The 26935-nt window shown below is 58.2% G+C and overlaps 2 protein-coding genes across 2 annotated transcripts in view; one reads left to right on the forward strand and one right to left on the reverse strand.

The window, feature by feature from the left end:
• Window positions 1–26935, reverse strand: part of LOC112117196 (mitochondrial import inner membrane translocase subunit TIM16) — a 176483-nt gene that overhangs the window by 40644 nt on the left and 108904 nt on the right. The window lies entirely within an intron of this gene.
• VASN (vasorin) lies at window positions 818–24584 on the forward strand. The gene is made up of 2 exons (XM_024215106.3): window positions 818–962; window positions 22505–24584. The coding sequence occupies exon 2, from the start codon at window positions 22515–22517 to the stop codon at window positions 24528–24530; it is 2016 nt and encodes a 671-aa protein (XP_024070874.2). The 5' UTR covers window positions 818–962; window positions 22505–22514; the 3' UTR covers window positions 24531–24584.

Here is a 26935-nt window from a genome sequence, read left to right on the forward strand (position 1 = left end):
GCTGCCCCGGGGGCACTCCAGAACCAGACAGGATCTTGGAGGGAGATCGGGGCTGACACTGGGATCTGGGGTAGGGGGGGGATCGGGGCTGACACCAAATCTGGGGGGGGGGAGATCGGAGCTGACACCGAATCTGGGGGGGAGATTGGGGCTGACACCGGATCTGGGGGGGAGATTGAAACTGACACCGGGATCGGGGGGGAGGGAATCAGGTCTGACACCCGGGTCTGGGTGGGGAGATCGGGGCTAACATCAGGATCTGGGGGAGGGCAGGGATCGGGGCTGACACAGGATCTTGGGGGGAGATCGGGGCTAACACCAGGATCTGGGGGGGGGGGGTTGGGGCTGACACAGGATCTTGGAGGGAGATCGGGGCTGACACTGGGATCTGGGGTAGTGGGAGATTGGGGCTGACTGACACCGGGATCGGGGGGGGGGGAATGGTGCTGATACCGGGATGTGTGTGTGTGGGGGGTGAGATCGGGGCTGATACCGGGATGTGTGTGTGTGTGGATGAGAATGGGGCTGAGCCCTGGGGCTGGCGCGGACGGGAGGGTCACGCAGAGGTGCTGGAACTAGGGGTGCTGCCCCCCGGCTGGAGGCGGTTTCCATCACACACAGGGTCACAGTTGGTTCAATGGCTCGCAGTGTCCCATTCACACACTGCTCCAGCCCCCCATCCCTTGCCCCGCCCCTCGCTCTCCATGGGGGCGCTGCCACCAATCCAAAGGCGCTGCCCGGGGGCCCCGTCCTCCGGCCCCGCCCACTTTCCCTTAAAGGCTCCGGCGGCGCGCTGTGGCTGGGGCTACAACTTGGAGTCGCGGTGCAAAGGCCGGGGTGCGAGGCGCTGCAGCCGGTGCCCGCAGCCCTGGGCCGGGCCCACTCGCTGGCTGCGGCCGGTCAACCTGGAGGCTGCGTCGCCCGGAGCTCGCCCCCAGCGGCTCGGCTCCGCTCCGCGCCCGGTGAGTCCAGCCGGCCTTTGTCTCCGTGGGTACCTGGGGCGGGGAGCCGGGGCGCCGGCCGCAGCAGCTGGTCCGCTCGTGGGGGGCCAGGGCCCTTGCCACGGGCCGTGCGCTGCCGGGGGGACCGGCATTGCTGGGGCTAGGGGCCCACCTCCCAGTTAACCAATAAGCCCCGGAGCTCGCCGTGGCTAGCTGCTGAGTTGCCCTGGCTAAGGGAGCCTGGCCCCGCTGCCCCACGGTGCTGCCGATCCAGGCAGGTAGTGAGCACAGCTTACAGACTAGACTGCCTGTCCCGAGGGCATCATGTGGAGCGGTGGGGCCGGGTGGAGGTCCCGCAGCCCCTCTCCATTCCTTCCCTGCCTGGCCCTTCCTAGGGGGATGAACCTCAGCCAGCTCCCCGAGCACGGGCTGTCGGGGGACCCGCGGGAAGGGCGCAGCCTGCGGCCGGGAGGAAGCGGGGACCCCCCGAATAGAGGCACGAAGGCCGTGAAGGGGCGGGGGTGGGATTGCCATACCCAGGGGACAGTCACACGGGCCAGCCCCTCCTCGCGTTCCCCACCTGGACCCGGAGCAGAATAGTACCCGTTAATGGCAAGAGGGAGCTGGGCGAGCAGCGACCGCATCTCGCGATCGGCTTTACAGGGACTTGTAAAGCTTAATAGACTGCGAGCCCCGATAAGATCTGCTGGCGAACAGCCGGGGCGGGTCCCTCGCGCGGCGGGAGCCAGCCTCCCTGGAGGGCGAGCCGCGGCCAGCCCAATTATTAACTAGATGCAAGGAAGAAGTGGGGAGTCAATCAGCCCAGTGAAACTCTGCAGCGTCGCGTGAGGGGCAGTCCCTGAGCGCCGTGGCCCTGCCCTGGGTCTGTGCGCTCCCCGGAGCGCCCTGGCTAGGGGGACAGAGGAACCAGCCCCACAATCTGGGCTGGCCCTTGGCAGAGACCCCCTGTGCACTACCTAGCCACCTTGGCAGACCTCAGGGTGGGAGGTGACATGAGGTTGAAGCATCTGTAGGCAGGCTTGGCGCTCTGGCCTAGTGGCCTCTGGGCTAGGGAGCCAGTAGATTCCACAAGTCTTTTTGGGCAGAGGCCTGTGGCTTGTTGGTGTGAGGAATGGCACAGCCTCTATCTAATGCAATATTTCCCAAGCCCCGCTGGCAACTTTGGCTTAGCCAGGCCAAGCTGAGCCAGGCCCCTCCTAACAGCACACAGGCACTTTAACCCACCAGGGTGCAGGCAGATTTGAGTCTGAGTGAAGAGGAGGTGGGCAGCGAGGGTGGCCAAGGGCGTAGTGCTGCTGACCAAGACGTACACTGCACAGTATCTCAGCCAAAAGAAAAGCCAGCAGGGCCTGTCACCTCTCTGAGCCAGAGGAGGTGGCTGTATGGGGGTGGGGGCTAGGGGGTGGTTTCCAGAGCAGTCTGTAGCAGTGATGGGTGCAGTGCTGTGATGCTGGGTGTTGTGGGGCAGGGGCAGCCCTCCCTGCCTGGCGGTGTTTATTTTCTTCTCTCTTTTGTTAGTGGGACACAGGAGGTTCTATAAATAGAGTGTCAGACACAGGAAAGGGGTTCTGTTAATAAGCAGCCTGGCTGGACTCTCTCCAGCAGCACAGAGCTGGCGGAGTACACCTCCCTTGCTGCTGGCCTACCTCTAGCCCAGGGAGCCGCCTATCAGCAAGGCCCCTTGCCTCTGCTGGAGGGGAGCACAGAGCTGGTGCTGGGAAGCATGGGGGGAGAGTGCAGGGTCAGGAACACATGCCTGGGAGGGGGTCTTTGCAGTGAGTGGCGGGGCTGTCCTGGGAACAGCTGGGGGGAGGGGATGCTCAAATGAGCCAGTATTCTCAGCAGCCTTGGCATTAGGATTGTGTATCATGATGCAGTGCTGTGTGTGACCCCACAGCAGGTTATTGCCTCAAAGGGCCCTGCCCCAGCCTACTGCAGGTGGCACTGGGCTGGGCCCATGCAGGGCACAGGGGGAAGCTGTGCTCTCGAGTTTTAAGGGCTAGACACATCTGTAAAGAAACCAAAGCTCAGACTGCGCTGCCTGGCTCTAGCAGAGATGGCCTACCAGCCACACAGGCCCTTCCTGCCAGTGGCACCATGCCAGGGGCCCTGTTTTCCACAGCCATGGGGAGTCCACGGCTGTCAGCAGAGCTGTGAGCAGCACAGGGGTAGGCCTGTCCCTGGGACACGCTGGGGAGAGGAGCTGACTGCAAACTGGTCCTCTCTCATCCCATCTGGGGCACAACCACTGGCAGAGGATCACCTGAAACAACCCTCTCCCCAAAGCCCTGAGCTTGAGTAGCCCTAACCCCTCAGGGAAGGGCCATTGACTGGCTCCCAGAGCCTGGGGGCTGGGGCCAGCCAGCATTTCAGTCATGGCCCTGTGGATTTTACTGGCCTTCAGCCTAGATGCTTAGTTAAGTGCAGGCTTCTAGAATGGGGGATGGCTGGGTCATGCCAGCCTCAGGTGGCACAAGGCTGTGCCCAGCAGGGAAGCGGCTCCTTCTGTTTACAGCTGGGCTGAACTTCACATAGCTGTTGTGTGTTTGGTCTGGGTGGCGCTGGGATGTATGCTGGGGCTGGCAACACTTCCATGGGGGTGGGGGGGGAGAAGACGCTTGGGGCAGCCCCTGGGCAGGCTGGTCTGGGTGGGAGCAAGAAGAAAGCATTAGGAACAAAGCAGTTCCCCAGCACCACAGGCCCCCAGCCATGCTCCTGCATGGAGCTCTGCATGCTAGGAGCCCTCTGCAGGCAGCCAGGGTAGCACAGACCCATCTGCCTCACCCACAGCTGGTGCCATGTGGCACAGGAAGTGCCCCTCCATTGCCTGGCCAATGGGCCTGGGCCTTGACCTGGAGGCGACCCCATTGTGGATCTCCATGGCCTCTCTCCCGAGGGGGCAGTCATTGCCCAAGGTAGTGGTGGGGCGTTTCCTGTGCTGAGGATGACACCTGGTTAATTACTATATTTATAGTCTGCACAACCCTCTGTCGCTCTGTTGGCTCACACTGGGGCCTGACGTAACTCCCAGCTCAGGCCACTCACTGGCTGGGCTGGGGTTTCTTCCTTCTGGCTCACCTGCTGAGCACCCTTCCTTCCCTCCCCTCCAGCGCAGCCTGGAGCAAACCTGCCAGGCTCAGGCCCAGCTAAGCAGCTGGAGTCATGGGATTGGAATTCTCATTAGTGGCTGCTTGGCGAGGAGCTCTCTGGCCGGGCGTGCGCGTGTCAGACGGTGCTGAGGGCGTGGGTGGGTTTGGGTGTCGGAGCCAGGCCTCCCTTGCATTCATGGGCTTATGTTGCTTTCAAGAAAGCAGCCCTGCTGGTTTCTGTCACTCCCAGCACCTGGGTTAGCCCTTCAGCAGGGCAGCGACGGCAGGGGGGCTAGTAAAAGGATGGGCAGTGTGCTGCTGAGACAGGATGGAAAATCCCCTTCTCTACAGCCAGGCGGGAGGATTGGGGGATCCACACAGGCCCAGGCCCCCTGGCCTGCTGCTGCTGGCTGGAGGGAATGCAATAAACAGCCCGCACATTCCTTTGGGGCTGCCTCAGAGACTTAATTAAGTGGGAAGGGGGATGTGGGGGAGGAGGTGGTTGGGATGAAGGGGAGGGGGATTAAGTGGCTAAGCCTGACCCCCTGCCTGCTCCCAGGGCACACACTGAAGTGGGCTTGTCAGGGGGAATTGCTCAGCCCACAGAGAAGGCCTCAGATGTGGAGCGACAGGCGGAGCAGCGCCTGCAACCTGACATGGCCAGGCTGGGCCAGGGGCCTGAGGGGGATCTGGTGGTGAGGCTTGGGGGTGGGGAGCCCAAGGGGCCAAGAAACGTAGCCAGCAACAGGCAGCTGGCAAATGCATGCCCAGCAACAGGAGGGTGCCCAGCACAGCTTTCCTACCAGGAGAGACTGTACCAAGCTCACAGCCTGGCACATGCAAATGGTTGAGATGTGAGACCAGTTCAGGCTTGCTGAGCACCTGCTGTGTTTGGTCACAAAAGGGGACCTGGACCCCAGGGAAAGAAGTACCCCTTTTGGGCACAGCCCACTGCTGCCTGCACCCCTCTCCTCCAGCACAAAGGTGGCTGCTCAGGGCTAATTTTTAAACCCCATCTAGACTTGAACCAGGCTCAAGCCTGCCAAGAGAGTTGAGTTATTTTCTGACCTGACCCAGTGCTGCCCTGCTATGCCAGCTGTTGCCCCCTGCTGGCTGTGTATGCTGCTCACTTCCCAACATGCTCCCTCCATGGCATGTGCTGCACAGTGAGGTGGCAGTGGCTGGCAGGAGCAGGTGACCCCCCAGGAGGTGAAGAGCCAACCCAAGCCTGAGAGTCAGGTTGTTTTCCAGTCCAGCCTACGCTCTCAGCCAGGTCCCATTGAGTTGCAGGGCTGTGCTGCAGAGATCCCTCATGAGGGACAGGCGCATACCCAGCACGCTCGCTCCAGAGGCCCCTGAGCTGCCATTGCGTTGGCAGTGAGCAGCTGGATTGCTCCACCTCCCAGCCAATCCACCATTGACTTCCTCCAACCTGCAGCAACAACAACCTGCTTCTGAAATAAGATTCAGCTTAGATACTGTGGTGCCCAGACCCTGTGGTGAGGGGCATAGTGTGGCTGGAAGGCTTGGTTGGCTGAGCATGGGGGTGTTCTAGGTGAGACAGGTGGCAGCTTTCATTAGGTGTCTAACCCAGGAGCAGGGTGTCCCAGGAAGGACTGAGGGAGACCTCTGATTTGGAGATGTGCTGACATTAGGTTTGCTCTTGTTCACTGCACCAGAGCCAGCTCCCTGCTTCAAGGCCTCTGGCTTCCTGCTGCCCTCTTTCCTTGGCTCCAACAGCTGGGCTCATAATCCAAGCCCTGCCCAGCTCTCTGCACCCTGCCCTGGTGGGCATGGAGAGCAACTGATCACTGGCCTCATAATCTCTTTGAAGAGGAGAACAAATTGGGGAGAGGCTGGAACTGGCATGTGAATGTGCAAGCCAATAGGAAGGATTTTAAACTCAGGGGTCATACCCGAAGACTGGAGAATTGCAATTAGAGCATCTGAATTAAGAAAAGTGATCAGGGAAACTCCAGGCCTGTTAGTTTGACCTCAATTGTATACAAGGTCTAAGAACACATTTTGAAAGAGTAATTAAAGACAATGAGGTAAATAGTAATGGGGATAGAAAACAACATGGTGTCACACAGGATAGATGGTGCCAGACCAACCTGATCTTTCTTTGAGAAGATGACCAATTTTCTAGACAAAGGAAATACAGAGGAGGGCTGGAATATCATAAGGAGATTTGGGTGACCTGGAAAACTGGAGTAATAGAAATGGGATGAAATTGAATAGTGCAAAGTCATGCATTTAGGGACTAACAACAAGGACTTTTGCTATAAACTGGGGATGAATCAGCTGGCAGTTACAGGAAGAGAAAGACCTGGGTGTGTTGGTTGATCACAAGATAACTGAGCTGCCAATGTGATGCAGCTGTGAAAAAGGCTAACATGGTCCTGGAGTGCATCAGGCAAGGTATTTCCAGTAGACGGGGAAGTGTTGGTACCATTACTCATCTGGAATACTGCATGCAGTTTTGATCTCCCATGTTTAAGAAAGATGAATTAAAACTGGAATGGGGCAGACAAGAGCTACTAGGATGATCAGAGGAATGGAGAACCTGCCTTATGAGAGGAGACTTAAGGAGCTTGGCTTGTTTAGCCTCACCAAACAGATTGAGGGGAGATGCATTTATAGAACAATCGTACCAGAGGGATAAATACCAGGGAGGGAGAGGAGTTATTTAAGAGACAGTGTTGGCACAAGAACAAATATAAACTGGCCATCATTAAGTTTAGGTTTTAAATTGGACCAAGTTCCTCCATCAGAGGAATGAAGTTCTGGAACAGCCTTCTGAGGGGAGCAGTGGGGACAAAAAACTTAGCTTGTTTCGAGATTGATAAATTTATGGAGGGGAAGACCTGGTGAGGTTGCCTACGATGCCACTGGCTAATAGTTACAGCTGGGCCATATATCTCCAACAGCTGCAGATGGGACACTAGCTGGGGTGGGCTCTGAGTTACTATGGAGAATTCTTGCTCAAGTGTCTGGCTGTGGGTCTTGCCCATGTGCTCAGGGTTTAACTGATTGCTATATTTGGGGTTGGGGAGGAATTTCCCCCCAGGTCAGATTGGCAGAGTCCCTGTGGGGAGCGGGGTTTCACCTTCCTCTACAGCAGGGGTGGGCAAACTACGGCCCGTAGGCCATTTTAATCCTGCCCTCAAGCTCCTGCTGGGGAGCAGGGTTTGGGGCTGCTCCACCCAGCTCCCAGAAGCAGCAGCATGTCCCTTCTTCAGCTCCTATGCACAGGGGTAGCCAGGGGGCTGCGCTCTGCATGCTGCCCCTGCCCCAAGTGATGCCCCCATAGCTCTTATTGGCCAGGAACCACAGCTAATGGGAGCTGCGGGGGCGGCACCTGTGGATGGGACAGAGCTGCCTGGCTGCACCTCTGCATAGGAGCCTGAGGGGGGACATGACACTGCTTCCAGAAGCCACTTGAGGTAAGCGCTGCCTGGAGCCTGCACCCCTGAGCCACCCCCTGTGCCCCAACCCCCTGCTTGAGCCCTGATCCTCCTCCTGCCCTCTGAACCCCTCAGTCCCAGCCTGGAGCACCCTCCTACACCCCAAACCCCCCACCCCAGAGCCCCCAATCCCCTGCCCCAGCTCAGAGCCCCCCCTCCTGCCCTCCAAATCACTCGGTCCCAGCCTGGAGCACTCCTACACCCCAAATCCCTCATCCCCAACCCCACCCCTGAGCCCACACCTCCTGCTGGAGCCCTCACTTCCCCCTGCCCCAGCCCAGAGCCCCCTCCTGCACCCTGAACTCATTTCTGGCCCCACCCCAGAGCCCACACCCCAACCTTGTGAGCATTCATGGCCCGCCATACAATTTCTATACCCAGATGTGGCCCTCGGGCCAAAAAGTTTGCCCACCTCTGCTCTACAGCATGGGGTATGGGTCACTTGCTGGTTTGAACTACAGTAGAACCTCAGTTACTAACTCCTCCGGAATGGAGGTTGTTTTGTTCAGAGTTACATTCTGGTTGCCCTTTCAAAAGTTTACAACTGAACATTGACTTAATACAGCTTTGAAACTTTATTGTGCAGAAGAGAAAAGCTGCTTTCAACCACCTTAATTTAAATGAAACTAGCACAGGAACAGTTTTCTTACCTTGTCAAATCTTTTTAAACTTTCCCTTTGTTTTTAGTAGTTTACGTTTAACACAGGACTGTGCTGTATTTGCTTGTTTTGTCTCTGCTGCCTGATTGTGTATTTCTGGATCCAAATGAGGGGTGTGGCTGACCTGTCAGCTCATAACTCTGAGGCTCTACTGTAGAGTTAATGGTGGATTCTCTGTAACTTGAAGTCTTTAAATCATGATCTGAGGACTTCAGTAACTCAGCCAGAGGTTAGGGGTCTGTTAAAGGAGGGGCTGGGTATGGGTCTGTGGCCTGTGATGTGCAGGAGGACAGGATCATAGGGTCGTCCCTTCTGGCCTTTAAAGTCTGTATCCAGAGAAAAGTAACTATGATCAGAGGTTTGGAAAATGAGCTGAGGCAAGGCTGAAAGAACTGGGCATGGTTAGTCTTAAAGAGAAGGCTGGGGGGGGACGGACCTGAACAGTAAAAGGTTGTTCTCCATGTTGACTGAGGGGAGGACAAGTCAGAATTGACTTAGTCTGCAGCAAGGGAGATTAGGTTAGATATTGAGCTGTGGAACAGGCTTCCAGGGGAGGCTGTGGAATCCTCATCACTGGAGGATTTTAAAAGCAGGTTGGACCAACACCTCTTGGGGTTGGTCTAAGGCTATGTCTACACTATGGACCTTGCAACTGCGCTGCTTTAAGGTCTCCTATGTAGCACCACTATGCTGGCGGGAGAGAGCTCTCCCGCTGGCATAATTACCCCCCGCTCCCCCACGAGTGGCAGCAGTGACACAGCGCTGTACACACTGGTGCTTTTTTCAGTGAAACTTATGTCAGGCAGCAGGGTGGGTTTTTTCCACACCCCTGAATGACAAAATGTTGCTGACAAAAGTGCTAGTTTAGACCAAGCCTAAGTGTGTGGGGGATGGAGTAGACGACCCCTCAAGGGCCCTTCCAGCCCTGCATTTGTTACTCTATCTTGCAGTTCATGCACTGTCCAGTGGGAGGCAGCAGGTGTTCTGCTCACCCAGTGTAAATCAGGAGTCACCCCAGTGAAGCCAATGGAGTTATAGTGGTGTAGGAGGCAGGAGAATCCGATCCCAAGGATTTAAACTGGAGATGGGCCTGAACCAACCCCCTGACACCCCAGGTGCCTAAAAGTTGGTTAAAACCACAAGGGGCTGGAACCCTGGGCAGGATGCAGACCTTGGGGCTCCCCAGGATAGATGATGGTGGAGGAGGGGACGGGGCATAGGAGGGATAAGTCCTTGGTGCCATCTAGGACCCTGCATGCTCCAGTCTGTCAAACTCCACTGGCTGACGTGGCTCTCCCAGGCCCAGCAGCCCTGGGAGTGTGTCTCCCTCTCTGGCCACAGGAAGGCTGGCTGCCCACTAAGTGCCCTTCCCAATTATGGGTTGCAGCTATGTGCACTAATTACAGGCTGCCTGCCAGGGCTTCTGTGGCCAAGGGGCTGTGCACGATGGGGATGGGGTCAAGGGCCGCATGTGGCATCTGACTGCCTTTGTCCTGGGGCAGGGGGAGAGGGGTGGAACTCGGTCCAGCTGTGCTTTGATGTTTAGGCACAGCAGATCCCTGCCCTAGGCGTGTTGGAAATCCAGGTTGGCACGCTGGAGCCAGCTGCTGCCTCCCTGGGCTGAGCATGGAGTGGGAGAGACTCCATTTAGCTTGGGGTGGGGATTCCAGGGGGGTTCTGCCTCATCAGGCTCCCTCCTCACCAGGACAGCAAGCCCTTGGTGCCACTGAACAAACACCACAGGTGCCACTGCCACCCAGGCTGATGGCTTCCAGCACACTGGCAGGGAAGCTGGTGCTGCTCAGAGGCAAGCCCCCCGTCATGTGGGAGCTCTGGGGGGCACAAGCTCTGTCCCCTGCATCAACCCATAGAACGTGGGGCTTGGCCTCTGGGTGTTGGCCCTTAGTTGGCATATTTTGGGCTGGGGTGCTGGGTGGGGAGGGCACACACCCTTTAGGAGGCTGTTCCCACTGCTAGAAACCCTGTGCAGGGGGGTGGGAGTGGGGGGCAGGCCACACAGGAACAGAGGGCAAGGGAAGGGGTGGAGCCAAGCTGAGATGTTCAGAGGGGCAGTGAGCTGCTGCTCCTCTGAGCACAAAGGGAGGTGGCATGGGAAGGGCAGAGCTGACCAGTCTGTCCTGCCAGGCTGTCTGATGCTGCCCCCTGCTCAACACTCCATTCACAGCTAGATTCAAACAGGAGGGTGGGGAGCTAATTAAAGCCAGGGGCAGAGGGCTGGCACAGAGGGGTGAGGGAGTCGCTGTGTGTGAGTGGCTATTACACACAGTTCTTTGGGCCCTGGTGTTGGTACAGGGCCCAGCACAGGGAGGCCCAGCCTGGCTGTACCATTTAGGGTCCCTGACAACATGAGGTGTAAACCCAGCACCTGCTAGGCAGGCAGGATGCTGCAGCGATTGTGGGCAGCAGGATGAAGGGACAGAACTGGCCATACCATTCAGGGGGGCAGCACCCCTGGGGCCAAGCAGCAGGGAAGGTGCATGCTGGGGCTCTGGATTTGCCTCCCTGTCCCTGCCCTCAAAGTACTCCCTGAGAGCCCCCCCCCCACAACTGAGCTCTGTCCCCTCCCAGCCTGCATCAGCCAAACCCAACCCAGGTGCTGCGGTGGGGCAGTCATGGGTGGGGGGGACCTGTACAGCCTGCTTTGCTCCAGCTCTTCCCTCAGGCTCCCCCCAAGGCTGCATGTGTGGCTCCCACAGTGACCCACCCCCCCAGTCTGTCCCCTTGGTACTGCCCAGAGGACCTTGGGCCTGGCACAGCCCTGCTCCATTTGCCCCCACAGTCCCAGTGGTGCTGGCAGCTTATGGGCCAACGTGGGCAGGTAACAGCACATCAGAGTCCACACAGCTCCCTCAGCTTCTCAGCCAGGCTCTGAGGGCACCCAGTGCCATGGGGCCACAGTCCTCTGGGCAATCCAGGAGTGGCTTCATGCTAGCCAGCCCATCCCCCGCTTCAGACAGGCGTGCTATGCTGGCTAATGCAGCCAGACTGGTCAGCCAGTGAGCCAGACCAGGCTGTGCAGTGGCTTTCCCAAGCCCTCACAGACCTCCCCATCCTCTGCCCTTAGCGCCAGGCCCCCCCAGCCTGCCTTCGCTAACAGATGGAGTGATGTGCATGCGCTGGGTCACCAGAATTCCACGCCAGCCCCTGCCCCAGCAGCCCTGGGGAGAGGTGAGGAGAACAGGCACATGGCAAGGGCAGCTGTGGTGCTGAATGCCCACCAGGGAGGCACGCAGACAGTGTGGTGATGAGCTGGGGCCAGACTTGTGCTGGCTGCTTTAAGGGAAATCTAAACCTCTCTCTAGCTGCTCTGAGCTGGGCACCCAGCACCCTAGTGTGGGGACCCCACGGAGCCTTTTGCCACCCCAGGTCAGGCTGAGCCCAAGGCACTGGAAGGCTGCTCTGTGCCCAGGGGGAGGGTACAGCAATGCTCCCCTGGGGAAAGCAGCAAATGGGGGACCAATTCCAGGCAGTGGGGGGTTGCTCTGTTCCACATGTGTAGGCATGGTGCCAGGCTGCCTGGGCAATAGGACTGGAGGGAGACAGGTGAATCTTGGGTCCAGATTCAGCCCTGCTTTACCCCAATCTGTAAGACCAGGCAAAGGCCCCCCCATGCCAGGAAGGCTGGTGGGGGCTGAAGGTGCCTGAGAGCTTCAGGCCTGGGGGCATGCAGATGGCCAGCACAGTCACTGGGCCAGGAAGAGGAGCAGGCCCAGAGAATGCAGCCCCATGGACAGAGTCAAGGCAGTCTCCATTCAGTAGAAGCCCTCAGGGAAGATTAAAGCTGCCCCCAACTGGCAGAGTGCTCAAGAGGGCAGCTGTAGGAACAGTCTGCTGCTCTGGGGGGATGGGGAGACCTGCATGGGGCTGGCTGGAAGGGTGTGCCCTTCCCTGGGCTACCTAAGGAGAAAATCTGAGTGCCACAGAGCACCAAGGCAGCAACTCCTTCCTGACCCCAGTGGCAGTCAATTTATAGCTGGAGGCATGAGGATGGGAGGCCTGGGGGTTTATCCAAGCTCACATCACTGCCTATCCCACTTGCATATGTATCCTTGAATTACAGCCTGCAGCAGGGACTTCCCCAGGTTCACACTTCAGTCCTTGTGTTTTCTGCCTTTTACCATCCCCCAGTGCCTCCTTGTGCCTACACCATGGGGCAAGGCTTCTCTCTAGCATCCCTTAGCACTGGCCGGGGCACGCAGGAGCTGCAGGGAGGGGATCTGCAGGCCAGTCCCACCCCACTCAACTGCCTGGGGTGTTTACTCCTCCACTGCCCACAGGCTTGGAGCACAGCAGGCAGGTCGCTCATGTGGGGGCGGCTGGGCTCTGTCTCCAAGGCGAGTGAATTCGGTACAGCCCTCCTGGTCAGTCCCGTCACCAAGTAAACAACCCCAGGCAGGCTGGCAGGGAACTGGGCCGCCTGGGCCTAGCTCCACACGCAGCTGGAAAAGATGAACAATCCAGCAAGTCTCTATGCTGCAGGCCCACAGGATGGGAGGTTGGGCTGGATTTAGTGCTCCGGCTGTGTTTGCTTGGGCCCATGGCAAAGCAAGCGTGCTGCCAGCATTAGCAGCTTAATGCCTCCCAGAGAAGCAGGGCTTTGTCTCCATCCCGTTCGGCTCCTCACTGGGCCCCCCTCTTCCTGTCTCCCCAGTTTATTAGGTGTAAGCCTGTCTGAGCAGTGCTAAGCCAGCAAGCTTTCTCTGGGATATGGTTAACCCCTCATGGTCTGGCATCTCCACTTAGTGAGCACTGTGTGATGGAGTGCCACTGTGCCCACTGGAGCTGTGCCCAGGACCTCCGGCTGTCTAGTTCTCTCAGCCATGCCCCTGTGGAGGGTGGGGGGGGGAACGCAGGCTGGGCCCTGTTGCCTCACTAGCCCAGGGGCTCACCTCTAGCAGCGGCCCACGGCCAGCACCATGCACTCAGTCAGCTGTTCACTGCTAGAGCTGGGCTGGAGGGGAGACAGCTGAGGGGCAACAGGTGACCCCATTCAGGTCACCACGTAAAGGAGGGAGGGGCCCTGATGCCAGCCACTGGCTCAGCCTTTGCCAGGTTGCATTTGAAGGGCAGGGTGGGGCAGGGACTCATCACATGGAAGTGCATTTAGGAAGCTGTCCCTGCCTGGCCCTTAGGGTGCGGGCAGGCTCATGGCAGGGAGCTTCAGTCCACAATTAAGCATGGGTGGGGCAAAGCCACCCGGCAGCCTGGTCCTGACCTGGCAGTGTGGGGAAGAAATGCCCACACAATTAAAGGGACAGCAGTTTAGTCAGCAGCTTGGCTGCAGTGCCAGACACATCAGCGAAACCTGACCCTGGCATTTCAAAACTGACTCCCACCCCAGTGCTGGCAGCACGCCTGCTCTGGTGCCCTGCCAGGCCCCATGTGCTTCCCAAGAGCACTTGACTGCCTGCAGCCTTCACCGGGCAAGAGTGTTGCTGGGAACACCAGTGGGCTGAGCCAGTGCCCCTCAGAGCCAGGGCTACCCCCTGCCACTCTCATCCCCATCCCACTTCCCAGGGCTGGGCACAGCCCAGCTTCCCTGCAGAGAGCCATAGCCATGATGAGCTGCCCCCTCTCCTGGCAGCAGGACCAGGGAGTACATGCTGGGGGAGATCTCCCCACAGATCCTGGCTGTGTCAAGGGGCCCTGATGAGTCCCAAGGGCTCCTTGGTCTGGACTAGCACCCACAGCTGCTAGGTAGGAAAGTCCGCAAGCCTTGTCCACCCTGGCCTCCCTGCTGCAGGTACAGCCCCTGTTCTACGTGCTTGACCCCAGCTGCACTGCAGGTTTGTGGTCTGAGCTTCGCTTGGCTTGGCTAGCTCAGCCACCCAGCGCTCTGCCCTTCTCTAGTGCCAGCTGCCCGGGGATCTCCAAGCACTTGACAAGCATTACTGCGCTGGGCAGCAAAGGAGCATTATCCCTGTTTTACAGCGGGGGAATGGAGGCCCCAAGAAGGCACAGGCACTGGCAGGGTTCCTGATCCCTGCTGCTAGGCCATCCCCACAGGCCAGGACCAAAGCAAGCAGTGTCCCAGCGAGAGCCACAGGCAGTGCCCTGGGTCAATGCTCTGCTGGCAGCTCAGAGGCGGGTTGCGCTGTGTGACACAGCTTTGCCCTGGGGTTGATATGTGCCTCGTCACTCATTATCCTGGGTTAAACGCTGACCTACTGGTCAGTTCACTGGGGGGGGGGGGGGGGGGGCGGCAGCAGTGCCCCCCTCTGAGCATGATGCTCCCTGGCCAGGCGTCTCAGTGCAAGCTCATCCCCCTTGCTGCTGCCTGGGTGACAGGTTGCACCTCATGGTGCAGTGCCCAGCCTAGCTGCAGGCAGCTCTACGGCCCAGCTGTGCTGTGTGAGCAAGTGTCAGATGGCAGCAGAGCAGGATGGTCCTGTCCCTGCAGCCACAGCCCTTGCCTGGTGCTGAGGGTATAAGATTTCCTTTAATAGGAGCCATTCTTTGGGGGTGCTCCCTACCTCACAGTGGGGATCTAGGTGCTGGGGCTCAGTGTTCCACCCAGGCCAGCTTTAGCTGAAAGCAGGAGGGAAGTGCTGGATTCCTCTTTGCTTCAAATCCCCACATCTTGGGAACAGATGCCACCTGTGGCCACAACTGAGGGGTTTAAAATTCCAGCCCAGTGCCAGGCAAGCAGGAGGGAGCCTTTGCCCTGCACAGCAGGCTGCCTGCCCAGAGCCCAAAGCCTGCAGCTGTGAATGGGGCCAGTCACAGCCATGCCATGGGCCACACAGCCCTCAGCTGGTGGCCCCAGGATGGGAGAGCACTGCCTGCCAGGAGCTGCACCTGTGGGAAGTGCAGAGTACAGCTGGGGAAAAGGACATGGAGATTGGGGGGTGGGCAGTTCAGACAGCCTTTCCCACCCCTTACAGCCCCCCACCCTGTCCCTTTCTGCAGCAGCCACTCCACAGCACCTTCCACCCTGAGGCCCCTTGCTTTCATCCTGCCAATGCCTGTCTGCCCTGTACAGCAATCCTGCCTCTGGGCACTAAGGGCCTGCTCCTGCCCAGAACCCTGTACAAAGCAAATCCCTAGTGCATGCCAGCAGAAAGGCGACTGTTTGAATGAGGCAGCGGGGACCATCTTTATCAGCTCTCAGTAACCCTCCCCCCCCCCCCCCCCCAGCAGCGCCACTCGTGCTCTGCCAGTGGTTTGTCTCTGTGCCAAGGCCACGGACTCCCCCAGGATCTGAGACACAATGACCCTGGTGAGGCTGCAGGCTGAGCGTACTCTGCTGCAGCTGACAGTGGCCACTTGTGTGTTGCTGGGTCAGGCCTGGAGCAGGTGCCTGGAGTAAGGAGAGGCTGTGAGCACAGCCTTGGGTCAGAGGAACCCTGCACTTTGGCTAGTGGGGAGTGTGGCTGGGGGGAGGCAGGGCTGGTCTAGGGCGGGGGGGTTGGGGTCAGGCCTGTGTCAGGCAGGCCCCACACTGCTCTGTAACAGGCTGTTGGGGGAAGGCCAAGCGCTGACCTGCTGATTTCCCAGGAAGGAGGGGACACCAAGGCAGACCCACTCCTCTCTCCTGCTGCTGATAATGCAACAGGACCCTCCACTGCTAACTTGGCCTGGCAGTGCCTCCTTTGGCCACAGCTGGCTCCCATTACCCACAGCCTCCAGGCCACGGGAGGCCTCAGCAGGTAAAAGATCACAGGGCAGCAGGAGGGCAGACACGGGCCAGGGAGTGCCTGATGCTATCCCATGTGGCCTGGCTAAAGGAACAGCTCAGGCTTCCCAGCCTCCCTGGAGCTTTTCCTGCTAGTTGCCTCCTTTCCTTATCTCTGTGATGCAGGGGGAGCGTGATCGCCCCCTCTCTGGGCAGTGGGGCCAGTGTGTCTGGCTAGCAGCAGTGCTTTCCCTGCAACCTGCCTCTTCCTCTCCATGGTCTGGCCTTGCCATAAGCAGCTCTGGCCCTGGCGCCCTGTAGCCCTCTGCTAGCCCCTCCTAGGCTCTTTGGGCTGGCGGGGCTGCAAACCACAGCCCCCCTCCCCCAGCCCAGCTGCACATTCCACAATTTATTACCTGGCTGGAACCTGGCTGGCCCATGCCAGCTCTGCTGATATTTACAAAGATCTCCCCCTCCCCCCAATTGGTAATTACTCCTCTTATTAAAAGGACGGACTGACAGACAGGCTGAGAACCAAGCAGCCCCTGTGATCCCAGTGGCCCTTTGTGCTTTGGTGCATGCTGGCTCCCTGGGGGCCTGTACCCTCCCTCCAGGCTGCTGGCTCCCTCCAGGCCATGCCCTGGGTGAGGATGGCTAACCGGGCATCTCGGTGTTCCTTCCCTCCCATGGGCTCCCCGCAGGGACCAGCTGGCATGGGGTCTGATTGCTCCGAAGTGTCCCCTGCAAAACCCAACCATGTGCTTGGAGCCTGTCACCATTCCTCCACCAGTTTCCACTTCCTCCCTGCAGGCTGTAGGTAGAATGGAACATCTGCCTGAGGGGCAGGGAATGGGAAGGTGTGCTCAAGGGGTGGGGTGCAGTGTCACACACACAGACACACAGGGCAAGAGGGGACCATGGCTGCCCTTACCAAGGGTAGGATACCAGGCAGACCAATCACAGCAACCAGTTACAAAGACTCCCCCTCCCCCCCAGCTCAAACCCCTCTGAGAAGAATCTGAATTTGCAGGCCAGCCGGGAAGGGTCCCCAGAGGGTGTGGAAGCTCAGTTCCTGCAGAGGCTGCTTGTGTTCTTGCAAATAAATCTGATTGTAATAATAACTGAGTGATGACAGCTTGGCAAATGCCTCCAGCCTTCCTGTGGCATTCACCTTGGAGCCACGGGCCAGGGTCCTAACCCCCAGCTGACAGGAGCTGAGAGAAATAACCTGAGCTCCATGGGGCAGAGGGACTGGGGAGGTGTCAGCTGCCTAGTAGTGTGGGTGCTACTGGAGTGTAAATAGCAGGTAATGGCAGAGACCTCGCAGCATTCTCAGCCACGTCATCAGCCTCTCTAAACACTCTGGCGCGAGCCTCCGTCTCTAGTTAGCGTTTAGCTTGCCCCAAGTCTCTGCAATGTTCCTTGCTCCTCAGTCTAGTGCCACCCACTGGGCAAACACAAGAGATGCGCCAATGAGCTGCTTTCCCCCCACTCCAGCTTGGCAATCTGCTGCTGTTACCACAGAGACAGTCTGAGCTTCAGGTGCCCACTTCCTGCCCCTCCAGCCTGCAGACAGCTGAGCCAGGTGCTGGGAAGCCATGTTGGGGGTGGGAGGCAGGATACGGAAAGGGAGCTCCAATGCAACCCAGCTGAGATGCTGGCAGGCAGTAGTGGGAGAGCAGCATAGGTCAGCTACTGTAACATGCAGCTCCTTACAGAGCTGGTGCCCAGGGTAATGGGCAGGGCTCAGCCCATTCTCCAGCGGGGCAAGAAGAGCTCCTTCCAGGATTTGTACGGTTAAAGCCAGCAGAGACTCCGTGCTCCATCTTAAACAAGGCCCAGGGATGTTCCCTGCATTCCCAACTGCCTCTGGATGCTCCCACCCAGAGCAATGACTTAAGGCATGGCTGGATTTCAGAGCTGCCTTGCCAGGACTCTGGGTGGAAGGAATCCAGCAGTGAACGGTGCCTCCAACAGTTGTTCTAAGTGCTGGGCTGAAAACGGCGCCAAGAGGTGTGGGGGGTGAGTGGTGAGGTCAAGTCATGAGGTCTTGCTGGCCCCTGCCCAGCATGAGCATGGAGCAAGAGGGAGCGCTGGGGCACTTGGGAGGGGACGGCCACAGGGCTCTTGGGGAGCCGTGGGCAGGACTCTCTGGGCAATGCACTGCAAGAGGCTTTTGACAGTTATTTTGCACCCCAGTGGGGGAAGTAGAGGAAGGGGGTGAATGAACAGGGTGAGATCAGCCAAAGCCCCCTGGCCCTCACAGCGGTTAGTGGGGGTGCCAGTGCATTGCTTGCTGGAGAGTGCCTCGCTGTGTTCTCTCCCTATAACAACATCCAGGGCACCCAGGCAGAGGAATTGCAGCCAGGGGCTGAGCGGGATGGCGAGGCATGGAGGAGTTCGGTGCTGTCAGCCGACTGCCACTTCACCATAGTCGGGTCACAAGGCGAGAGTACAGTGGTTTCTCATCACAGTCCGGAGGGGGAACAGACTTAGTTCAGGCCATCATCGCATGGCCCCTGGCTCCAGAGTCACTGGCAGAGCTGTGTGGGTGGGGCACTGGACAGTGGCTGTCTGCATGATGCCTGACCCTAGCTGGGGTAGTCTCTTTAGAAACAATACATTCGCCTAGGGGACAAGTAGGCACTAGTTTGAGCGTGGGCATGGCGCAGCTGTTGTGGCGAGTGCCCTCCTGACTGCAATGCAGAGCTTTGGCTGGAGAGAGCCAAGCTTGAAGGTACTGGCACAGAGCGTAAAGAATGCTTGGCTCCTCTGTGGCTAAATGTGGGTGCATTGCACACACACAGCGATGGCACCTGGTGGAGTGTTTCCGGCAGGAAGAGCTCTGGGCATCCCCTAATGTGATGCCATTCTGTGGGCCCAGAAATAATTCTGGGAACAGTAAAAAAATTCTCAGAAATGCCCCAGTGTGTTGAGGGGTTGGATCCTGCAACCACCACTTCCCCTGTAACATCTCTAACAGTGCTTCTGCTGCCCCCGGCTCCACAGCAGCCAGCCCAGTCGCTAGGACAGAGGCTATGTCAAGGGCTGTGGTGCTCCCCACATCTCTGCTGGACATCTGACAGCAGCTTCCCCCAGTTTGGGGCAGATCCGGGAGCACTGACCAGAGCAATGGAGCTCTGGCTGCACATGGGCTGGGAGGAGAGGGAAATGGGTCAGCTGGGCTCTCCAGGCCGTCCCAAGCGCTTGGGCTCCTGCATGGGCAGTTGTGTGACCAGCTCCGCTCTGGCGTCAGAGAGTGGGGAAGAAAAGGCGAGCGTTCAGAAAGCAGCCGCTGGGGCGCTCAGGGACAGCCAGCAGGTGATTAAAGAGCTTTCAGGAGCAATGAGGCAGGGGAAGCAGCTCCCTTCCTGAGTACAGACTGTGCCCTGCTCATGGGAGGTGGCTGCCATGCCCAGCGGTAGTGCTCGGGTGATCCTGTCAGCTGCTGTCCTCTGGGGTGATCTCTTGGCTGAAGCGGGAAGGGCACTGCCCGTTGATCAGAGACAGGGCTGCTCTTTGGGTGAGTTGCCCTCCAGCAGCCAGGGGTGGGATGAGGGGCAGCTCCTGGCCCCCCAGTCCCATCTCAGAGGATCCAGGGGACTAGATGGTCTGTGGTGACTCCTGCTGATATGCAAAGGGCTGGAATTTCCTCCCCACAACTCATGCATGTAGGCAGGGATCTTGGGGGCTTCCCCCTTCCCCTGGGGACTGGGCTGGGTGTATCTGTCAGAGTCAAGATGGCATGACCCACACATTGAATTTCAGACTGCTGCGGAGGTGGTGGCCCTTGGCCCTTCCAGTGCTTGTCCATGCTAGTGCCAGGCTGTGCCCAGCATAGCATCCAAGGGATGGGCAGCGCCTTTGTTGGCTATTCTAAGGGGATCTGTTTGCAGGGTGAAGGCAGCAGACTCCAGGCGATAGCAGCAAAGGGGAAAGCAGGAGGCCATGAAGCCAGGGGCAAGTGCTCTAGAGCTTCTCTCCCCCACTGGCATGTTCCAGCAGCGACCAGAGCTGGTGTGCCAAGGGGCCAGCAATGGCTGGCACTTGTGGGCATTGCCCATCGGGAGGATTTGACATGTGCCAGGCTGGGAGGTGAAGCCCAGAGCTCTAGTTGCTCTACAGCCTAGAGCAGGGCCCTCACTGTGGTCCCCAGTGCCTGGAGCTCGGCCTGCTGCACAGAGCCCCAGGCAGCCAGAGAAGAGAGCGCTGGAGGATGTGAGTCACTGGGATGAAATGTTCCCTCTCCCACAGCCGCCCTGCAAGGGAGCCCAAGCTTTGAGTAACACTGAGATGGTCCAGCCAAGTACCACCAGGAGCCAGGTCCTGTCTGAGCCATGGGGGGATGGATGACAGTGCTAGGAAGCTGCCAAAACCAGGGGTGTGCCGTTAGCAGCAAGAGGGAGCTGAGGAGAGGCTGGTGCCAGGGATTGGAAGGGAGCAGGGCCAGGAACTGTGACTATTCAGGTGACGGGCCCAGAGAATACGGGAGGAAAAGGATGAGGAGCAGTGATCCTTCCCCGCCCCGGACAATGTCACTGCACTGTGGAATGGAAATATACCCTAGGTTGTTTCAGGCAGGGACACTAAGGCAGCCAGCGGGTCAGACTGCACGGGCCGAGCGCCCGCTCCATGGGTGAGGCTCGTGTTGGCTGCTGGTGAGGAGAACGGTACCGTGTGCGCATGGCATCAGGCAGGACTCTCCCCCGCTGATCTTGCACGGGGGCTGTGGTGAGAGACACATGGGCAGGAGAGACTGTCCTGCCTTGTCTTCACTGGCGCTTTGCAAATCAACTCCCCAGGCCTGAGTATGGACAGCCAAGAAATCTACCCCACTGTACTGAGCCAGCGACCCAGCTCCCACTGCGCCGCCCCCACGGACCGCCTGGGAAGCCCCTTGGGATGCACGGACATTGCACATTGGGGGATGCCGAGGCAGGGCAGCTGGGCAGGAGGACGGAAGGGGGCCTGTCAGCCCTCTCAGCTGTGCAGGGTTCAAAGGACACAGTCTCAGAAGCCCCAGGGATGGATGGGGGGCTGGTCGCGCATGCTAGCACATGGCAGGCACACTCCAGCACAGGCTGGCCAGACCCTCCACAGCTCCGCACTGCAGGCTGCCAGGGGAGCTGCCTCGTCCTGCCGAGGTCTCCAAGGGGCGGAGCGAGGATCTGTCCCCAGCCAGCCAGCACTGCGCCAGGCGGCTGGTTTCAAACACTGTGTGCTGGGAGCATGTCACCCGTGGCCTAGCCTTGAGAGCGCAATGCTGGATCTCTGCAAGCCGGGGAGGGAAGGGACATTAGATGGCGAGTGCTGGCGACCAGAGCAAGCAGGCAAGAATAGTCCAGAGAGTGGGGTCGCTAAGGGAATCCAGGAACCAGGAAGGGATGAGCAATAGCTCAGGAAAAGCGATGCAGCACGGCAGGGGTCCTGGTATGGGGCCTGTGGTCAGACATGCAAAGCCCCTGCTCAGCCAGGAGCCGCAGATGGCACTGAATGGCTCCCACGCTCCCTGCTGTGCCGGGCCTGCGCACCATGGGGACCCTTTGATCCTGCAAGGCTGCGCGACGCTTCACCTGCAGTGGGCTTGCCACAGGGACCCCTGGCATGGCAGTTTCCCGGCCATGGACCACTGAGCCCGCAAGAAAAAGGAGGGGGATGGTCTAAGTGTCTGGGCACCCTCCGCCTGGCAGAAGTCTCGGCAGTACTGACAGCCCAGTCTAGATGTAGCTGCAGCAGTGCGTGATCCCCTGCTGACAGCGGGCTGGCTCTCTCTGCCCTGAGCGCAGAGGCGAGGAACTGGTAAACCAGCTGGAATCGCAGGAATCCGGCCTCGTCTGACAGCCAGTAAACGCAGCAGCTCGAGGCATGGAAACCGGAGGAAGTTGCTGTAAGAAGAGAGCCTGGGTCCCTATAGGGAATGGCTCTCTAGCTGCCCCTCTTCCTCACACCTGTATACCCCCATCCTTCTCCAAGTCGGGCTTCATCAGAATCATCCTCGCTGGGCTAAAGGAAAGGGGGGTGCAGGGAGGAAGGGGAGCCCAGCATCGCCCCCTTAACACTGCAGAGCCAGCGGCCCTGGAGGCTGCCCAGCTCATCCTGGCTTCACCAGCGTCAGTCCAAGACAGGTCACTTATCAGAAACGGGAAATCCAGCCAAAGCCTTTCTGCATGAGCCCTTTGCAGTAACTGACCTGTGGGGTGGAAATCCAGCGTGTCATGCTGGCTGTGGCAGGAGAGGTTGCTGCAGGAGCATTTCCTCCTTCAGGCTGGGTTCCCCAGCAGAATCTGCTCCCCCAGCAGGGCTCAAGCTGCTGCCCATGGGGCACCAGAATGATGCCACAAGGACCCCGACGTTTGAGGGTGTTTGGGTCCATGAATGGGGGGGGAGGGAGTTTGAAATCCAGATCTAAGTTCTGTGGCTTTACTCTCTAAGCCCATCACCTTCCCCAGTTCAGCGATATGACTCGCCCCCTCCCAAGATTTCTCAGGGGTTTGCTATCGCATGACACACTATCTGCAGCTCTCTGCCCCACCTTGCCCACCCTAGGCCCTGCCCAATTAACCCCTTGGGGTATGGAGACTGGCTGTAACCTTACAGACATATCAGAAGAAATGCAATTGGGTCAGACACTTGATTCCCAACCCCCAATGTCATCTGGCAGGTAATATTTCTCTGGTTTTCCCCTCTACAGAGAGTCCAGCATGGACCACCTGATCCTGTGGACACTGCTGCTTCTGTCCCCCACAGCCCGGGTTCAGGGCTGTCCCTCAGGCTGCCAATGCACCCAGCCACAAGTTGTGTTCTGTGCGGCCCGGAGAAGCCACGTTGTCCCAAGTGGCCTGCCACCGGACACGGCCTACCTGTACGCCTTTGAGAACGGCATCACCTCGCTCCACGACGACAGCTTCCGGGGCCTCCCAGCGCTGCAGCAGCTGGACCTCTCCCAGAACAAGATTTCCAGCCTCCAGAGGAATGTCTTCCAGCCCCTCACCAACCTTGTCAACTTGGATCTGTCATCCAACCAGCTGCGCGAGATCACCAACGAAACCTTCCACGGGCTGCGCCTGCTGGAGCGCCTCTACCTGGACCGGAACCGAATCCAGCGCATCCACCCGGCTGCCTTGGACACGCTGGAGAACCTGCTGGAGCTGAAGCTCCAGAACAATCAGCTGCGTTCGGTTCCTCCACTGAACCTTCCCAAGCTCCTGCTGCTGGACATAAGCCACAACGGCATTGCCATCATTGAAGCTGGGGCCTTTCACACGGTGAACATAGAGTCTCTCAAGATCGCAGGGCTGGGGCTGAGCAGCTTGGATGAGGAGCTTTTTCAGAACTTGAACAACCTCCACGAGCTGGACGTCTCGGACAACTTGCTGGGCAGAGTCCCGGAGGTGCTCCGGCGGCTCCGGGGCCTCACCAGGCTCAGCCTGGCTGGGAACACCCAAATCGCTCAGCTGCAGGCGGAGGATTTCGGGGAGCTGCCCAACCTCCAAGAGCTGGACATCAGCAACCTCAACCTCAACACCATCCCCCAGGACTTCTTCAGCATCTTCCCCAGGCTCCGGGCCATCACCGCAGCCGAGAATCCATTCAACTGCCTCTGCCAGCTGAGCTGGTTTGGGCGCTGGCTACACACCAGCCATGTCATGCTCAGGAGGTCCGAGGAGACAAGGTGCCATTTCCCTCCCAAGAATGCTGCTAAGCTCCTCCAGCACCTGGAATACGCAGACTTCGGCTGTCCTGCCACCCCAACCCCCACCCCCACCCTGAGAACCACCTCCCTGCAGCCGGCCGTGCTCCTCACCAGCAGCGGGCACTCTGCGCTGGAGCCCAGCCTTGCTGCTCCCACTCATGAGCCCGCGCCCCGGCAGGACAGCTCTACTCGCATGCCACACACGGCTGCGCAGGGGCCGACTAGCCCCGAGATGCAGATCTGCCCTCCCCGGACATGCTTAAACGGGGGCACCTGCCAGCTAGATGCGCACAACCACCTGGAGTGCCAGTGCCCCAACGGCTTCTCGGGCTTGTACTGCGAGGCCGAGATCCAGAGAACAACCCTGCCCCCTATCACCCAGGCGCCCACGCAGAGCAAGCAAATCAGCGTTAAGCAGGTCAGCAGCACCTCACTGACGGTGGACTTAAAAAACTATCAACAGGCCAAAGATCAGCTGAAGGGCATCCGCCTGACCTACCGCAATCTGTCTGGGCCCGACAAGCGGCCAGTCACGCTCAGCCTGCCGACGTCGCTCTCCGAATACACGGTACGTGCGCTGAGACCGAACTCCACCTACCGCCTCTGCACCGGGCCGCTGGGGGAGAAGCCCTCAGAAGGGGAGTTCTGCATCGAGGCCCACACTGCTGTGCAGGGGACTCACCAGCAGCACCTACCTGTCACCCAGAGCAAAGACAGCAACCTGACGCTCATGATCGTGCCAGCACTGGCTGCTGTGCTGCTGCTGGTGATTGCTGTGACAGCAGTCACGTACTATCTCCGGCACCGACGGGCTAAGGCACATGCCGATGCCGGGGTGGACTCCAGCCCCCTGGAGCTGGAAGGGGTGAAAACATGTCTGGAAAACAGAGACTTAGCAACCCACAGTCAAAAGCTGCCAGAGAATGTGGCGGTGCTGAATGGCTTAGAATGCGACGTCCCCCTGATGCACCAACGCTACCCCAGTAACAACAACAGCCCAGCGGTCAAGCCATCCTATTTCTAGAGCACAAGAGAGACTATGAGAGAGTCGCCATTCACAAATTCCAGAGCCTGGATGGACGGGCTGACCGTTGTTAGTACCCAGGGTACGTTCCGCCTGGGACAAAGGACATTGAGGGTTAACTTAAATTAAGACGAAACCCCACATAATGTGCAATTTTCCTAGAGGCTTATACACTTAGGAAGTAGACACTGTAATTTATCTGCTCAGCACATGACTAAGTGCCTGCATTTCCCTGGCTGCCCTGCTATGTGTGTAGAGAGAAGGTTTTTAGCCACTGCTACAGAGAAAGATGTGTGACTTAGTTAAGAGGCCTCAGTGTGCTGGTAACAAAAGCTCCTTTAGCTAAGTGCTGCCCAGGATAACAGACTCCTCCGTAGTTCTACCTGAAAAGCAATAAAGGAAGGAAAAAAACCCAACACACACAGCCAGAGGTGCAGGGACTCTCGGACTTACTCCCCCAGTGCGTTGAAGGAAAAAACCACCCGGGAATTAAAGCTTTAAGAACTTTTAGAGAATATTTATACATGGTTATTTCCCATTTCTTCTGGGAAAGCTCTTTTCTAACACAGATCTGTGTCCTTTTGTTTTGTAAAATAGATGAAGGAGGATGCTTTTTGTACAAAAATAAAATCTTTTGTACAGCGTTAGCTGCGTCCGGCTTGTGAGGGATGCTAAGGACGTAGGCACAGACCGACACATCAGCGTCTCCCTACACCACCGAGAAGTGGAAACGCCGAGTTACCACTCCAGCTTTGAGGAGCAGTCCAGTGTCCTTGGGAGGAATTACAGTTTCCCATCCGCCCATGGGAGATGATTTGCAGGAGTCCGGTTATCGTGGGGAGAGCAGTGGTGATGGCTGGGTGGGGCGTGCATTGAGTTTTCACTATTGTGCAAAAAATTGGTTCTCACAGTGTAATTAGGAGGAAAAAATTAAGCTCTTGGAGAACTCCAGCTGTCAGGATTCTTTATCCCTTTTCTTTAATTCCTCGAGCCCCAACCCCACAGGAGCTACAGTGAGTCTCTGATTTTAACAGACCGCTGCAGCTTTCCGTTTATGTTCAAATTGGGTGCACCAATTTAATGCTGGCAAAAAGCACCGGCCAGCACGCCCTGGACACGGGAACCCTCTCTATCTCCGGGGCGGGGAGAGCACTCACCGGGCCACTGCAGCTTCCCCAGCGTGGGGAGGGATAGCTCAGTGGTTTGAGTATTGGCCTGCTAAACCCAGGATTGTGAGTTCAATCCTTAAGGGGGCCATTTAGGGAACTGGAGTAAAAATCTGTCTGGGGATTGGTCCTGTTGGACTAGATGACCTCCCGAGGTCCCTTCCAACCCTGATATTTTATGATTCTATGAGATTCTGCCCACATAAGGGACCCCCTCTCTGGCTGAGTGGGGGCTCCGTCTGCAGGGCCAGCCACTGCTTGGCAGTTTGTCTGCCCCAAGAGACGCCACTGCTCGCACCAACTGTGCGGGTGGCTTCCCTGATGTGGATCCTGAGGCAGAATTGTGACCAAACTTAGCTGCCACCAGGCAGTGGCTCTGCACAGCCAGCAGATGGGAAGGGCAGTAGGTCCCTCGTGAGCTGGAGGGAACATGGACAGGTCAGCTAGTGGCGAAAGGCCCTCTAACATAAGGCAGCCTGCCCTCTCTGTAGCATCTGTAACAAGACCATCATTTCCATTAGCAGAACTGGTGGCAGATCTGCACCATCTAGGGTGGGAGCATGGTCCAAGGGTCAGGGCACCAAGTGGAGAATCAGGATGCCTGGGTTCTGTTCCCAGCTCTGCCACTTCCCCACTGTGCAGCTTTGGGTGAGTAGCTCTGCATCAGTTTCCCATTCAATGATGCTCACCCAGGTTGGTAAAATGCTTTGAGATTACGGCGGGGGAGTGTTGCATACCGAGCAGTTAGTTATGTGTATTGAAGCAGAGTCTAGGAGCCCCAGTTATGGACCAGGCCCCCCACTGTGCTAGGCGCTGTACAAACACAGAACACAAAGTTTCTGCCTCAAAATGCTGACAAGAGATGGAGACAGGCAAGATCTGTGCAGGATGGAGAACGGAGCTTGGTCCTGGCCAGTACATGAGTCAAGACGATGCTCTGACAAGATTTCTTTCTGTTAAAAAGACCAAAAGCCTCATCTAAATCTTCTCTGTGGGAGGGTGGGGAGGGTTAATGGGGGAGCTGTCACTGGCTGCTCAGGCCTGTTTCCGCAGGCCGGCCTGATAAGGTGAATTCCTTTCCCTGGATGAACCTCGCGCCCGAAGTGTCGGGAGGAGAGTCCTGGTGCAATGCAAACACACGAGCACCAGACGCTTCGCTAGGCTCTGAGCCAAAATTAGCAGGATTTCGGTATCGCTAGTTGCTGTTCTCCCAGGCTCCTCCCTCCTCTCTTAACACCA

The sequence above is a fragment of the Terrapene carolina genome, unplaced genomic scaffold (assembly GCF_002925995.2).
Source record: "Terrapene carolina triunguis isolate 2854851 unplaced genomic scaffold, T_m_triunguis-2.0 Scaffold695, whole genome shotgun sequence".
In the NCBI taxonomy this organism is placed as follows: domain Eukaryota; kingdom Metazoa; phylum Chordata; order Testudines; family Emydidae; genus Terrapene; species Terrapene triunguis.

What these genes read in the sequence shown, in the direction of transcription:
- VASN (XM_024215106.3), top strand. Translation starts at nt 22,515, where the DNA reads ATGGACCACCTGATCCTGTGGACACTGCTGCTTCTGTCCCCCACAGCC.